Raw genomic sequence first — 16,579 nt, 5'->3', positions numbered from 1 at the left:
GTCGACATGCTTATCAACTTTCGTTTTCATGTCTCCATTCACGGAGCGTATAATGGTGAGGGAGGTCACATAGCCGAAAAATATAAAATTTAATGTTTAGTGACAGGTGAGTACCAATTTAATCTAGAATCAAATTTGATTTGTACTTGATTAGAGTTGGATTAAAAAGAATCCAAACCAATAGGAATTAAAATCGATTCGTTCTATGAGGTGATATGGATATCTAGAATTGATTTGTTTTTGTTATTTATTTGTATATTATAGATGATTAAAGACTTAGTACCCTTTAATGTTCACAAACACTACAATATGGATCATCAAGTTTCCACATAACTATATATCCAAGTTTAAATTAAGTTGATTACTTGTAAAGAAGAATAATTTTAATTTTTGATAAAAATAAATAAATAACTCGTACCCTCTGACATATGCCCCCCCCCCCCCCCCTCCCCTCCCCTCCCCTCATAGAACCGTAGATCAATTTGCCTCGAGATACAAAAAATGTTCTACGATTCTGTGATGGGGGCGTATGGGGGCATATGTCAGAGGGGGTGTTAGATTATCACGACTCTATATTGTAATTATGTTAATGCTTCTGTAGATAATGTGTTATATTCTTGGAAAAGAAATTCTTAGCAATGATTCATAAAATGGTGTTCTTCTCATATTTTGTGGTGGAAATGAATTTCGATCATCATTCTTCTGGTTAATTAAAGCAATAGTGTTTAGAGATTCAATCTTTCAGATCTATCTCGAGATTATAACTTTTTGTTGATGATGATCGAACATCCAAGTAAGATACACAAAAGAATTCCTAGGCCTTTTGAGAGTTCGAGTCACTTACCTTTTCCTTTGATCATTGCATTATTTAGGGCAATTTTCCTGATAATGCAAGTACCGACTCTCCAACCGTGTCTCCCTGTGTTACTCTTTCTGGTGGTTCAACCAACTCGTCTTGATTTAGAACATATACAAATCCATATGCAACATGTGTCATCATCTGAATCCTATGATATGAACCCTTCACAATTTTTGTGATTTCGATTTCAATTCCATTTATTTTAGAATCGAAATAAAATAAAAAATTAATTTAATTAAATTTAAAAAAAAAAAAAAAAAAAAAAAACTGAAAGTTATAATGATTTTGATTCTAGGTACACATGAACCAACTCAAAATTGACCCGGCACCCAATGTTTACACATGAACACCACATGTGGTAATTAAGTGCATGGCACAACAGGTCACATGGTGGTATGGTCTACATAATAAAACCAATAATCCATTTTCTTTATTAAAAGAAATTGAGATAAAATAATATTTTTAGTCCATTTTAAATTTTAAAAAAGTATATATTTTTATATTCGCAACGGTCGATAATTTGGAGAGCAAAGGAAACCGTTAGACGTAGTCGGTCGATTTGATTGGGTACTCTCAAGGACAGCCGACAGCCACGTGGCAGAAAGTGTGATAGAATAACTAAGTAGTTGTGTAAGAGTTTAGCATCCAGTTGCACTGAGTAAACGTGTCGGTGCCGACACCGACACGCCAGATATGCTTTCCGTGCTTTCGTTTTCGTTCTTTTGTGATCAAACTTACCGTTAGAGAAAGAATGATTAGGATTCTTAATCATGATTCGTTACTTCGCGATATACCAATTTTGAGTGCTCTTAAAAGTAAGACCTTAGATTTATTGGTGCTTGATGTTAGGGTAGATTTCTCTCTTTGATCAGTGAATGAGAACGTTGTATGTTGTTTACTATTATAGGTTACGAGAGTATATTAGCTTTTCTTTATTGATAACTATGGCAGTAATGTAAGTTACTAATCATAGATGGTGGGCGGGCCTGGGACTATAGTCCATATTATAAGAATGGACAACATCAGATGCTCACATATCCCTGGGCCCACTTATCTTATAAATTAGAGCAAAATATTAATGTGTTTGATACGCCTTTTGGGCCACTTAACTACATCTAGTGATGTGGCCCACTACAGATACATGTACTCGATACTGTCATGATTTATGGGCCATTTTAGGCCTTGAGATTTAATTGTACGGGATGGGATGTAGGCCTCTCCGACATTTTATGGGTGCAAGGCCTAATCTTGTACCCTCATTTATATGGAACTTCTTGGTACACTCACTATATGTTACAATGGAAATGAGGAATACCAATTTCGTACAATAATTGCTCAAATAAGCCAATTGTGGGGGTAAAGAGTGGAAATATATTTGAACTATATACAATTCACCTCGAGATTCACACTAAAATAATCTATATATCACATGAAAGAATGTCAACCCCAAGCCTCGAGCGAGGCCTCAGTATCGGAAAAAAAAAAAAAAAACTTATTTCGAAAATGGGATAAAGGATCACAAGATCTAGGATTGAAGGAAAGAGTCGTCCTAAGCTGATTGCACTTAACATTGCTCTGACATCGTAAGGTCTTCAGAACCATAGATTTTCCTCGAGATACAAAGAAAGAAAAAAAATCTATTGTTCTAGAGACACTTCGATGTTTGCAGAATTTCAAGCGCGAGTGCAGTGTCCAGGACAATTAGTTCAGCATTTTCAGATGAAAAATTTCGTACGTGAATTTTAGGTTTGTCATTTGTAATTTGTGCGAGAATAATTTAGATGTTCATATGTAAATGTTGATGCATAAGGTACTTAACTAGGGTAATTTAGTAATTAAAGTTCTTTTAATTAACTATTTAAACTACATTGCATAAGATCGATGAATTTTATAACATAAACGAATTACAATTAAATTAAAATCTAGTTCTTATTAATACTAGGTGGATTTGTAAAGATATAAAGTGAATAAAAACCATCGTGTATCCATAAGCACAGCCATGATATACAAAAATTATGGTTGGACGTTATTGTTAAAAAAATTGAAATTTAAAGAACGAGGATGGAAATTTTGAGTCAGAATCCTCCAGATAGGAAGTATCTTAACTCCATGTTTTGGTTGCACGAACAGATATATGATGAATCTCTATCAGATGGTTTAATATCAATTTTAGCACAGTGAGCATATTGAATCCATTAAATGGTCTATCTAACAAGATTAAACATAACTATCCAATCACCTAACAATCAAGACATGTATCATAAATATAGAGAAAATGAGTAACTACTAAGACTTATTATTTTAATTTTTTTTATAACCAAGTATCCCTTTAGATAGCGAATCGGGACTGTATCTAAACTTTTGCCCTATCTATAGACCATGGTCTTGTCCAAAAACCAGTCCTGGGACACATGCAACGCCCACACATCACATACAACAGGTAACAGGTGGCCCCTGAGAAATTAATGCTCATATTCAGCATCGAACTCACAACCTACAAGCATTAATAGCTTATCGATCCGAAATCGCCATTGAGCCAACCCCTCAGGGTTGAATATACTTCTAAGAGCAACCATTGTCAAAAAATACAATGTAATACTATACCATACAAATGCTCGTGATAAGGGTGAAAATGAAAGTCAAGGTATCCAATTCTTTATGATCTAATTCTTACTTAAAACATTGATTTACTTCCCATATTTAATAAAGAGAGTTGTTATTGCCACACCAATTTTTACTAAACAATTTTTTTTTTTTTGTGATTTATATAAGAATTGGTGTGGCAATATTAGCTCTCATAATAAATGGTCAAAGATCACATCATGTACCTTTAAGGTATTATATTATACAAATACTTGTGTGTAAAATAATAATTTTGTAACAAGTGGTTTCTAAATATACATAGTTGGGGTCCACAAATACACATTAAGTCAGTGGTCCTCATGGTTTACTTCTACTTTAGAGATCTAAAGATTCTTGAATCCATGGGTCAGTGATAGAGAGTGGAATATCTAAACATACAAAATATTCGCTGTTTCGAGTTGAAATACAGAACCGAAAGTCACGTGCCCATGTGCTGCCAGCTGTCTCCTTTTTTTGCCGGTGGAGTATGGACTATTTTGCTACGTGTCGCCTACCATCTACCGACTCTACAACATGTGTGTGGGACCCACACGTACATACTCGCACGTAATCACCGCTTTTTACGCCTCATCATATGTCGCTGTAAAATATTACGGTACAACTAAATACACTGTAGTGTTGTATTTCAAAGATCTGGACCGTTGTATGGTTTCGAGATTTGTGTTCTAAATCTTGAGGATCATCTCCTGAAAACTGCCGACGGCAATTATGGTTTTTGCGAATTTCATTGCTATATTTGGAATTTACTAGAATACTCATATGTATTTTAAAATGAATGAAATTTTATGAGGGTAATTTAGTCAACAAAATTTTTGGGAATTTATTAAATTTCATGTTCTATGAAAATAACACATGGGTTTGTTCCCTCTGATCGAATGTTCGAAATTAGATGACGTCTTGACGTCCTTTTTTGCAGTTGAGAAACCATGTTAGGGTTGTGACGTGCGATCGTAAGATTAGTCCCATCTTACAAAGGTGTGATATCCCTACAACACCAAAAAATAAAATAAAATAAAATTTAGATTAATAAATTATTTATAAATTAATTCAAATTTTGATTTTCTTCGGCACCCGAGTCTCAAAAAATAAGATAGTGATTTTAGGAAGATTGAAAATAATTGATTCTGGCAATTAAGAAAATCAAAACACCTTGACATTTGACCTTTTGTGGTTTTGCATAATTCCATGAGGACCCTCACATTTTGACAATTGCAATTACCTTCGCTTTCATTGATGGCGTAGATGTTATTTTACAGTATTAAATTTTAAAATTATAAAAATATTCCCATCTAAGCATTCACAAGTAAACTCTTTTATTTATAAAAAAGAATAATATTTTAAAAAAATTAAAAAAGTCTTTTAAAAATAAAAAAAATTATTTTTTTAATTATTTGGTTGAGGGCAAGTAAACAGAAAGGCGTAAATGAATCTATTAGATAATTATAGGGGAGGTAAATGCAATTGTCAAAAGTCAAAATGTTAGGGGTCGACATAAAATTATGCCAAATTATTAGGGGTAAAAATGTAATTTACTAAAAAATAAATTACATTATTTTATAAAATATATTTGAATTTATCCAAAATAAACGAATTGATCCCTCAAATAATTACCCGAATCCAGACCTGGATACTAGTTTCCTAGGGAAGACATATACTTGAGGCTAACAGTATCATTAAGTTCAATTTTGATACTTAAAGTGAACGAACAACAAAGTGCCACGTGGGACTTAGATTAAAAAAAAATATATGCCACGTGCCCATTTGGGGTTGCCCATGGCATGGATGATAATATTATGTGTCGGTAGAATTTTTTTTTTTTTTTGTCCCAACACGTCCAACTCAATCTATGTTTTGGGTCTTGTTAACATGTGCCCTTAGGGCACATGTTAAAGTGCAATAAATACACTTTGAGAATAAGTATACAGGGATATTTAGATAAAAAAATGATTTTTTAAGGGTATTTTTATTTAAAATTTTTAATTTTAGGTGTATTTATTGCACTTTAACGCATGCCCTTAAGGCACATGTTAATAAAACCCATGTTTTATAATAATAATATAATAAATAAAATATTCTAAAGGATAGGTTTCAGTTTGGAGAATGATAAACCACAACCATTGTTTTCTTCTCTTCTAAGGGACGAAATGAAATCCTAATCAACTTTTAGAAGATATCAAGTTATAGGTAATATTTAAAAGTGTATAAAACTTATCATTGAGACAAGAACTATATATATTGAGGAGAGAGAAAAAAATCATATCAAATGTGGGACCCATGTTGACTAACTGAATCTTGATCAAACTAGAATCGTAATCGACTTATTTGTATGATTGGTGATCGATTACTGGATGCAACAATTTAGGACCACAAATATAAATTGGATCCTAAGTGTGAATTGACGTTGTGTATATTCTCCAAGTAAAAAGAGTCATCATGAGCACATCTTTTGTGTTTGCATACGATCTAATTCTAAGTAGAGATTGACATAACCTACAAGCTAATTGTAACATCAAACTGACATGTAACATTTATGTAGAATTGACAATAAATAAAATTCGTAGGTCGTTACATGTCAGAATCTCGAGAGTGCTATGTATCAGTTTATGGTTTTAACTTGGGTGTAGGGGCCGACAGGCCCCCCGAGTAATAAAAAATGCATGTGTTTGCCCTAGGATGCCATATATATATATATATTCCAAGGTTAGAAACCCTAAAAATTGTATTGTAATTTCTCAGTTTAATTAATAAAGAATTATCAACGCTACCCGTGAACGTAGGTAATTCTGTCGAACAATGTAAATCTCTTTATGTTCTTTATTTCTCTATTTTGATCTTTATAGTTTATCAATCTTGATCGGTTGAAAAGATCTTTTCCGTAACAGTATAATCAGGATGCTGTGTGATTAAGTCGGGGACATGAAAATCTTTAAAAAAAAAAAAAAGTAAAGAAAGAAGACAAATGTATACAATCTTGATTGATAAACTCCTATACTATATCAAATTTGAGACTGACTTGATCGTTAGAATGCATTCGTCAGGGCAATTACGCAATCTCAGACTCCAATCATCATTCCTTATGAGGAAGATAAAAAAACAAAAACCAAAAAAGGTAAAAAGTCCACAATGATGACATTGATGATGTTTGGCTGATTAATTTCTTGTCGGTTTCTTTCTTTTAATCATTTCTCATTGTAATTAAGGGCAAATAAGTAAATACAAATCATCTCAACTTAATTGAGTCAATAAAATATATATTAAAATTATTAATAAACAAAATCATTTATATATTATTTTAAAAAAATAATTTGTGCACATAATAGAGATTAGGGATTACACATGTGATGCATAATAATAATATGTATATTTATACACTAATATCTCATGTAGATAAAATGATAACTCGAAAAAAAAGTTTACATTTAGCTATGAATCACTATTTCTTTTCCATTGGATGAGTTTTCGAGAATTTAGTAAATCCAATCTTCGAAGTTTGTAAATTATAAATTGAATCATCTCAAAATTCCATCAAGTCAAGGTAGTTGGACCTTGGCCTCATGAGTCATCATTGCATCTCACAGTTATAAAAATAAGAAAAACAAGATTTACTATTCTACTTTAAAGAGAGAAGATCAAGAAATGTAGGGATAGTTTTAAAATACAACAAATAAAAGGCAAAGTTGATTGATTCGATTTGTTCACATTCAATGAAGATTGACTACGACCCAAATACAGGGGATATGCAAGTTAACGATTATATAAGAAAGAAAGAACGTAAATTGAGATAGTAAAAATATATATAAATATGTTCCAATCACGAAAGATAGGAGGAATCGGGACATAATTATAAAAATATATAGTTGGAAGATGAAGATGGTGATGATAATGAGAGAAAGAGAGTAGGAGTGTAGTCCAAGATAGTTAAAAGTGAAAGAAAGCATGAAGTATAAGCCTTTATAATTTAAAAGTAGAATAAAAAACTTTCAAATTTACATGAGAGAGAGAGTCTCATAGAAGGGATTGATACAAAGAGTACACCTCAAGTTAGTTAAAAAAGAATTCCAACCCCATCATTTTTGGTTCAAACCAAAGCAACCTTTCCGTGTGAGGTTACTTTATTTTCCTTTTAAAAATTTTCTTTTTTATTTATTGCTTTTTTTTTTTTTTCAAATTTCTTTTATTATATTTTGCCCTTCCAAAGTTAATTGAATTTAACCCACTTTTTTTTTTTTTTTTTTAACTTTGAAGTTTTGAAATTTAAAAACCATGTCCATGTTGGGGGCACCAAGTAATTTTTCAGGAAATTTTAAATAATTTTAAATAAAAAATGGGTCAATTCAATATTAAGTAAACCAATGTAAAGAAGTATTCATTGTAACTTAAAATATTATTCCTTGATACATCAAGTTATATAAAGAAGATTTCAATCATCTCTAAAATTAGAGGAAAATATCATGTTTTACTAATCAATAAAAAAGAATAATAACTAGAATCATTGGAAGCATAGTATGTGCCACCGCAAATATGATACTGACGTGATATATAATATATGTAGGGACATATATTTATGTATCGAAAAATGAATAAAATGTGGGTATGGTTGATTGGTAAAATTCGACTTTGTCAGGGAGAAAAGATTGGCTTGATTCTTGCTATCCTCTTGTGATGAAGTTAAGGATTCATATTTGTTACAATATATTATATGTAATAAGAAAGCCTAAAGATTGATAATATGGATAAAAAAAACTGGATTCAAAACTATATTTTATGCTTTGTGTGGTATTACAATTTCAATTTTGTCAGTTTAAACTTTAAAGTAGTTTCAATAGGTGCTAAAATATGAAAATTTGATTGGGATGGTACTGTTATTTGGAATTAAAATTAATAGAAATTTCAATTAAAAAATTATGGAAGTTGTGTTGTGTACATGTCTTGTGTTCTGTTGCGCTAAGTAAAGCTGCGGGGGACAGGTGGGGGTGAAGGGGCAACGTACCCTCCCAGAGGTGTGGGGGGAGGTGCCCCTAGACCGAAGTTTTTAAGGGATACGTGTAATATTTTCTTAAGGATTTTCTATTTGAGGGGGAGTTTTACATATTTTGCTAATTCTCGGTTATATAAATAGAGATTTTCTACGGCTATACAACTTCTGAAAAAATAGTGATTGTTCGTGCTCTGTTTCGTGGATGTAAGCACGCTGTCGAATCATGTAAATCCTTACATTTTGTACAATTATGTTATCTTTACTATTATGTTTTTTTTTTTTTCCTTTTCCAAAAATTGAAGATTTGAAAGAACAAATAAAGACCAAAAAATATGAATTGAGGTAATAAAAGCAATTATGAAGACATTTGAGTTAAAAGACGATTTAAGTTAAGATAAAATTGAAAGGAGGGAATCAAATTTGTTCCATGGTACCTAATAAATTGTTCATGATTGTAACATTTTTCGGGTTTGAAAATACCTTATTATATTATATTAATTAGGAAAAAGTTATGACTAAAGATATAAGCAATCAAGTTGTACATATATATAATTAATTTGGCTTTAGGTAGGAAGGTCAAGTATTACATTGTCTTCTTACTTAGATATTTATGGAGGAATTTTGAGAGTAAAAAACAAGAAAAAGAAGACTTTACACTTGATTTCTATTAGTCTATAAAAAAAACATGTTACACAATCCCATAGAAACTTAGTAATAGTGATGAAGACTTCAATGTGTTTTTTCCATGACTTCGACCCTTTTAGAATAACCTTAATATGAGATAAAAGAAAATTATTTTTTATGAATAAAAATAATATTTTGATGATTACAATGATCATGACTAACAATTTGATTGTGTTGACTTTTGGAGTGGTTTTGGTGTGGAATCTCAAATTTTGATTTCATATTCTAACATGATTTTGGATTGTTTGAATCAAATTACAAAAATTGATTTCCAAAATCCAAAATCTGATTTGGCTTTATTAGTTCATTGAATTGATTTCAAAATATAGAATTAAAATCTCGTTTAGTCGATCAGAAAATCATAGCTGTCAAATAAATATTATATACCTAAGTACAAACATCACTATAGGCTAAAGGGAAAGAACCATATCTTAAAAATGTAACAAACAAATTGTATTTCATTTATATTTATCATTCCAACCAAATGTTGCATTAGATTCTAAAATTGGATTATAAACAATATATATTGAAAATTCTTTGTAGCATTATGTACCATTTTTCAATAATTGAGAGAGCGTTACGCTAACAATATGGTAAAATCGCTCATTTTAAATTTGGAAGATTAGTGATCATTCATTCTCAAAGTCTTTGATCAGGTCAATTTTTTTTTTTTTCTCCAGAAAATCTAATCTAAGACAACAACCCTAAAGGGTTGAGGTATTATTATTTTTTGAGATATTCTATTGCCACACCAACTTTTACTAAGAGCATCTCAATGCATATGATATTTACAAAGAATTAGCACGCATATTGGGGTGCTCTTAGTAAAAGTTGGTGTTGTAATAGATTTTTTATTATACGGTGGTGCTCTCTCTCTGAAAAAAAAATGTTTTATTAAAAATAAATTTACCCAACAGATCAATCTGTTGCAATTTTATTACAAAGACTTCCTTACTTTATATGTTTGTTACCAATACAAACCTTACTTTATAATGAATTTGACTATCATGATTGACTTGATAAAATTTCAAATCTTACTAAGAATCGTTGGTCCACATAGATTATCAGATTAGGAATCCAACATCACAGACTTCTATATTTCATGGGAAAAATCATATTCAAAATAAAATATTTAAAAAAAAAGTTATTTTTGAGTTTGATTGTAGATATTGAAAATGAATGTCTATCAAATTCCCAAATTTAAAACTAAAATTTAATGGTGAAAATTATATATTTTTAAAAAATTATTTGTTTAAAGTTCTTAGAATTTTATCCTTTATAATTATGTGCATCAGATCATGTTTTTGGATGCCAAAAGTTGATGCGGTTAGAATCCACTCTAAGGTATGTTAAGCTACAAATTAATTGCATAAATTTGAAATTTATGATGTGGATCCCACTCCAGGATTTGTTCATTAACCAAACTTGATAAAGTGGGGTTTGTTGGGTAACAAACTTTATAAATTAAGGTTCTTTTAGAGTTTTCAAAATTCCAAGGGAATTTTTGATAAAAGTACAATAATTTGGTAACGTTAAAAGCATTTAAGAATTGAAAATAATGTAAACCACGTGGCAAGAAATAAGGCATGAAGATAGGTAAGGTTACTCAAGTCTTGAAGTACTGGATGAGCGTTACTTCCTAAGAGCTGCGTTACCTAAAAAGTTGAATCTTTAAAAAAAACGGAAACCAAGTGGAAAGAACCCCGTTTTGTTTTCTTCCGTTCTCTCTCCTCTCCTCTGTAACTCTTCTATATAAAAAAAAAAAGAAAGAAAAAGATTTAAACTTGCTTGATCGAAGAGGAAGAAAAATCAGAGAGAGAGAGAGAGAGATGTGGGACCCAATCTGGGATTGAGTCATAAGAGAGATGCTGCTGGTGCTTCAACATCACGACAGTGAGGTGTGGGCATAGTAAAAAAAAGACAGCTTGCAGTGAAGAAAGAGCTTCACCTACCATTAGAAGTAGAGAGACTCCCTAACCTTCTTCTCATCCTCCTCACCTTTTCTTCCCCTCCCCCACCTTTTTTATGGTTCTTCTAAATCCTCTTCTCCAACACTACCAAACCCAAAATCCCCTTTCAGAGTCTCTGTTTTCGTTTGGGTAACAAAGGGTTCTAACCTTTGTTCCTTGTTTTCCTATCTGGTTAGGTTCACATTCAAATTTTGTGAGGTTTTGTGGAGGCTTAGAGCACAGAAGCTCAAAGGGTTTTCTTTTTTGGGTCGATATTTAAGAAAAAAGGTTCGTCCTTTTTTTTTTTTTTGAGATTTTGTGAGAGTTAATAAAAAAGCCCTTTTTTCCTTAAAATTTGAGGAACTTGCATGCATTTCTCTTGAAATATAAGTTAGATAATTGGGTGTTTGATCTTACTCACTTTCTCATTTCTTGTTTTGCAGGATTTCAGGAAAATTTCTGGTTTTTGTGGGATATTTTGCTCTGCATTTTATTTCTTTCATCCCTCTCTGTTTCTCTCTGTTCTGTTTCTGCAACTTTGAAAGATAAAGTTTGTTTTAGTTACCATTAAGAGAAGAGAAGTGATACTCCTGCAAATAGCCATTTTCGATTTCTAAGGTTTGCTTTTTTTTTTTTTTTCCCCCGTAATTTACATTTTCTAGCATTTTTTCTCAATGAATATCAATGTAAAAAATGTGTTTTTTATTTCCTTCTCAAAATTCATTTTTTTCCTTACATGATGTCACAAATTTGTGTCAATTTACCAAACTAACCCTACATGCTTATTTACCAGCATTGCTAACATGCGCCTGGGTATGACATAATACCCTTTTGTCATTATTGGCATCTATTGGGATTTGGTAATTGGACATGAACCAGAACCACTAGGACCCAAAAATAAATCAAGTGCTAAGGAAATCAACTTTATTAATAATGTATTATATACTATATTAATATTTTTTTTTATATATATATTTTTTATACCATAAATGGGTTTAACAGAAATTTGTCTATTTTAGTTTTAGAATTGGACCCAAAAATATATATAATAGGTTCTGATTTTGGCTACATTGGTATCATCCCCATGTATGACCTGTTTACATCCCTATCCCAATCTGTTTTCTATACTTGGCCAAGGTTTAAAATGTCATAAATCGATTGAATGTTTCGATTAATGAAAATTCTTATTCGGTATTGGCCAATACATTTAATACAAATTGATACATTTCAATACGTACCCAATACATTCCTGAAACATTCAATGTTTCGAGGTTAATGTTTCTTATCGGTACATTCCAATATTTTAAACCATGTACTTGGCGAACCCACGATTGAAATGTAGTCCCAAAATAGGAGCCATAGGCACTAATGTTGAGCTCCATATATATATATATATATAGAAAAAAGGTTGCATGGACCGAGGGATCATGTAGAGTATGGGACGAAGTCTATATTTGGGCCATGTGGACGACCCGGTTGGTCCATATCACAACTCAGCCCTCTTGTTTGTGATCTTGATTGAGTTTGAAAAAAAATCCCCCCTCCCCCCAAAAAAAGTAATTTTTGGATTTAGATCTTAAGTTTTAAAATGAATGGCCATTGAACTCTTAGATTTAAAATTTAAATACAACAGTGAAATTTTTTCTTTTTTTCGATTGTGTTTTTTTTTTTTTTTTTGGAGTTCATAAAATTTCATGCTCTGTATACATGTGGCACCCGATGGTGTATTTGGGCGAGACGTTGACATGTGGTCCATGGAGACAGATGGCCCCTCGGTCCATATATATATATATATATATATATATATATGATTTTTATTATTAGTTGATTGGAGATTCCAAAAACCAATATTTCCAAAGAATCTCTCTGCATGAGTCAATCTTCAAAGTTAATTTTTTTACAAGTGTTTGGGTTAGTGCTTATAAGTTGTTGGTGAAGGCGTGTTTTGAACTCGGGTCATGGTATCAATGCTCAGAGACTTTGAATAGAATTAACCTTTATTTGATTTTTTTTTTCTCTAATTGGCTACGGACGATTTTGACATTTATCTAAAATTTTATCATCTAGAAACCATAATTGCTAGCATGAACCGACAGGAATTCGTGCTAGACATGTGGAGAACATTGGCTAAGAAAACGGGGGACACCATGGTGTCACCTTTCGACCATGTTGCATGTTGGATCATTTGTTGTTCTTGAATTATGAAAGTTAGCCTTAAAAGTACTACTCATCTTCATTATTATGTGATTGAAAGAGAGAACATTCCATAACTTTTTTTTTTCTTTTTCATATAATCTTGTTCAGGACAAGATGATTGAGCCAAACTACATCAATGAAATGGACATCGATATCTCTGGGGATTTCTTCGATCATATTGATGATTTACTCAATTTCCCTAATGAAGATGTCGAAGGAGGAGTTGTTGGAGAAGATTTCAATGGTTTCCAAGGCATTTGGTCTGACCCACCCGATGCTTTGGTTGGTTCTGCCTCCGTGTTCTCCAACAACAGTACCAATAACAGTTCAGAACTTCCCACAGATCTCTCTGTTTCGGTGAGTTATATTAGATATTTAGTTTCCAATTTGCCAAACTAAATCGAATTAAAATTGAGAGACTGCTCACTACCAAAAAAAAAAAAAGAGAGAGAGGCCTATAGCGACAAAAGTGGCCGCTATAATTGGTGGCAAAACACCCTTCCATGATGGTTTATCAGCTTATAGTGACGACCATTGGCCGTCACTATAGGGATTATTTTTCCCACCAATAAAATGCGGGAAAGTATCAACCCTATAGTGACAGTCAGAAGCCATCGTTATATATATTTATTGTGAAACAACGAAGCAGTAAAGAGGAACAAAAAAACAAAAAAACAGAAATCACACACAAAACAAGGATTTACGTGGTTGGCAGTGTGCCTACATCCATGGATCAGAACAAGAACAATCATTATTTTCTTACTTTGGATTTTTCAACCCTAAAGATCTCTATTTATAAAACCGGGAGTTTTTAATAGCATCTATCTCCCAAAAAATAGAAAACCCAAAATAGACAAAACCCTTTAAGAAAATATTGCTTATTTCCATTTTTAGTGACCCTAACAAATTTGGCTGCACCCCCGCAACTACGCATACAAGACAACACTAAATAGTGCTAGCTCTTGGATTAGGATCCAAGATTGCATGATTGATCAAATTTTCTTTTTTAGCAGAATGAAGACATTGCACATCTAGAGTGGCTGTCGAACTTTGTCGAGGACTCATTCTCCGCTGGAAGCATCATCCTCGATGAAGACTTACATGAAAACAATAACAACAACAACAACAACAACAACAGCAACAACAACAAAGACACCCATCAGTTCCGGACTTCAAGCCCAGTCGAAAGCAGTAGCTCCTGTTCCGAGGGAAAGACTGAGACCAAGAAACCACTCAGCCCCCAGACCGTCATTCCCGGGCGTGCTCGGAGCAAGCGCCCACGTCCCGCAACCTTCAACCCACGGTCCGTGCACCCACTCATCTCCTCACCTTCCTCTATAACCGACTCTATCCCGCCAATCTCTACCACCTCGGAATTTGAGAATTTTGCCGAATCCCATCCCTCAAAGAAGATAATGAAACCTGAGGTGACGGAAGAGAATAAGAAGAAAAAGAAGGAAAAGAAGTTGCCTCGGCAAAGTGGAACAATTCAATCTGATTTGCTACAACAACCCATCACAGTTAGGAAATGTTTACATTGCGAGATAACGAAGACCCCGCAATGGAGAACAGGTCCAATGGGTCCGAAGACCCTTTGCAATGCTTGCGGAGTCCGTCACAAATCTGGTAGGCTATTCCCCGAATACCGACCTGCAGCTAGCCCAACATTCGTCGCTTCGTTGCACTCGTGCTCTCACAAGAAAGTTCTCGAGATGAGAATCAAGGATGGTGGGCAGAAGATGTCAGCAGCTGAGAATGTATCAACGATGACGACGACAGCAAATCTGCCGGAACTGATTCCAAGGAGTAGTTATTTGCCTGATTACATATGAGGGAGAGGAAGAGAAACACAAATGTTTCTTAATTTGTTGAGTCTTTGTTTAATTATATATCTTTGTTCTTTAGTTGTTTGTAAATAGGTTGGGGAAGGGAAGGATAGAAGTAGTAGAAGACCATATTTTAGTTTGGTAGAGATAAGGAAACAAAGAGAGAAAAACTTAAGAAGGGTAGGATCATAATTTAGGTTTGAGGATGCTAAGGTCCTTGTAGGGATTAAAATTTGTGTTCTTGTTTTTTTTTAGTAATTCTTTTTGCAGTGTCAATTTGTTAGGAAATCTAATATGGGTTTGAGTTTTGATGCATTTTTAGTGTGTTTTCTACTCTGGTGTCAAGATCTCAACTTTTTAAACCTTGTTTGGCTCCTTAGTTGGGCCCATTATACAATTTTTGTCCAAAAATGGTTCAGTTTTTCTAAATTAAGTTTTAAAATAGAATCATTTCAAAGGAACAGAATTGGTTCAATTTTGTAACCCAATCAATCAAAACAGACCCTTTAATCCATTGAATGAAAATAGGGGAGCACACCCTCAAATTAATTTACTTAGGGCCTGTTTGGATACCAGGAGCAGAACTACTCTTCCAAAGAACAGAAGCTGAAGTACTCTATGGAGGAGCTGGAAAAGTAATTCTGTGCAGAAATGGCGTTTGGCAATCAACTCTATGAAGTACTGGCAGAAGTACTTTTGTGCTGGAAGTCTGTTTGGGAACCATACTGACTGTTTTTGACATAATATTTAAAAAAAAAAATTGACAGACTGTCTTTTAGTGTCATAATATGCCTTCAAACTATATTGTTTTTTACATTTTAACTATAAATATTAATATAATATAATATAATAAATATTATTATAATATAATATAATATTTTAAATATTAAATATTAATATAATGTGTTTAAATCCATTATACTCAAAATTTTTTAAAAAAATTGACAGACTGTCTTTTAGTGTCATAATATGCCTTCAAACTATATTATTTTTGACATTTTAACTATAAATATTAATATAATAAATATAATAAATATTAATATAATATTTTAAATATTAAATATTAATATAATGTGTTTAACTATAAATATTAATATAATATAATATAATAAATATTAATATAATATAATAAATATTAATATAATAAATATAATATTTTAAATATTAAATATTATATAATGTGTTTAAATCCATTATACTCAAAATTAAAAAAAAATAATTTAATATTAATAAATATTTCTTTTGTTTGATTTAAGGGCAAATGAATTAGAAATATTTTCATAGAAAATTAATAAAGTTAGGGGTATTTTGGTAAAACGAACCGTTAGATTTTGACTCCCCGCAAGAAGAGTTTTGAGAATAGGTTTTCTTGACTTCTTCATAAAGAGTAATTTCTTACTCTTGCGCGGAGTAACTCTTCGAGGGAGTAGTTCATACAAACACA

The 16,579-nt window shown here is 32.2% G+C and overlaps 1 protein-coding gene across 2 annotated transcripts; it reads left to right on the top strand.

Moving 5' to 3' along the window:
* Nucleotides 1–10,939: 10,939 nt before the first annotated feature.
* LOC147384764 (GATA transcription factor 8-like) lies at nt 10,940–15,450 on the top strand. 2 transcript variants are annotated; one of them, XM_086426057.1, is made up of 4 exons: nt 10,940–11,401; nt 11,557–11,731; nt 13,418–13,666; nt 14,320–15,450. In XM_086426057.1, exons 3-4 carry the CDS (start codon nt 13,424–13,426, stop codon nt 15,139–15,141), a joined length of 1,065 nt encoding a protein of 354 aa, XP_086282183.1. In that variant the 5' UTR covers nt 10,940–11,401; nt 11,557–11,731; nt 13,418–13,423; the 3' UTR covers nt 15,142–15,450. The 2 variants fall into 2 exon arrangements, with proteins under 2 accessions (XP_086282183.1, XP_086282184.1); XM_086426058.1 differs by having other exon boundaries at nt 10,941–11,401; nt 14,323–15,450.
* Nucleotides 15,451–16,579: the final 1,129 nt, after the last annotated feature.

This window comes from Akebia trifoliata, chromosome 15, assembly GCF_017979445.1.
Source record: "Akebia trifoliata isolate Shusen 1 chromosome 15, ASM1797944v1, whole genome shotgun sequence".
In the NCBI taxonomy this organism is placed as follows: Eukaryota; Viridiplantae; Streptophyta; class Magnoliopsida; order Ranunculales; family Lardizabalaceae; genus Akebia; species Akebia trifoliata.
The sequence above is the reverse complement of the archived record's forward strand: the minus strand, read 5'-3'. Positions and strand labels throughout refer to the sequence as shown.

Coding starts and splice junctions, on each gene's coding strand:
- LOC147384764 (XM_086426057.1), top strand. CDS start 13,424: ATGATTGAGCCAAACTACATCAATGAAATGGACATCGATATCTCTGGG. Junction 13,667..14,319: donor CCACAGATCTCTCTGTTTCG/GTGAGTTATATT, acceptor TTTCTTTTTTAG/CAGAATGAAGACATTGCACA.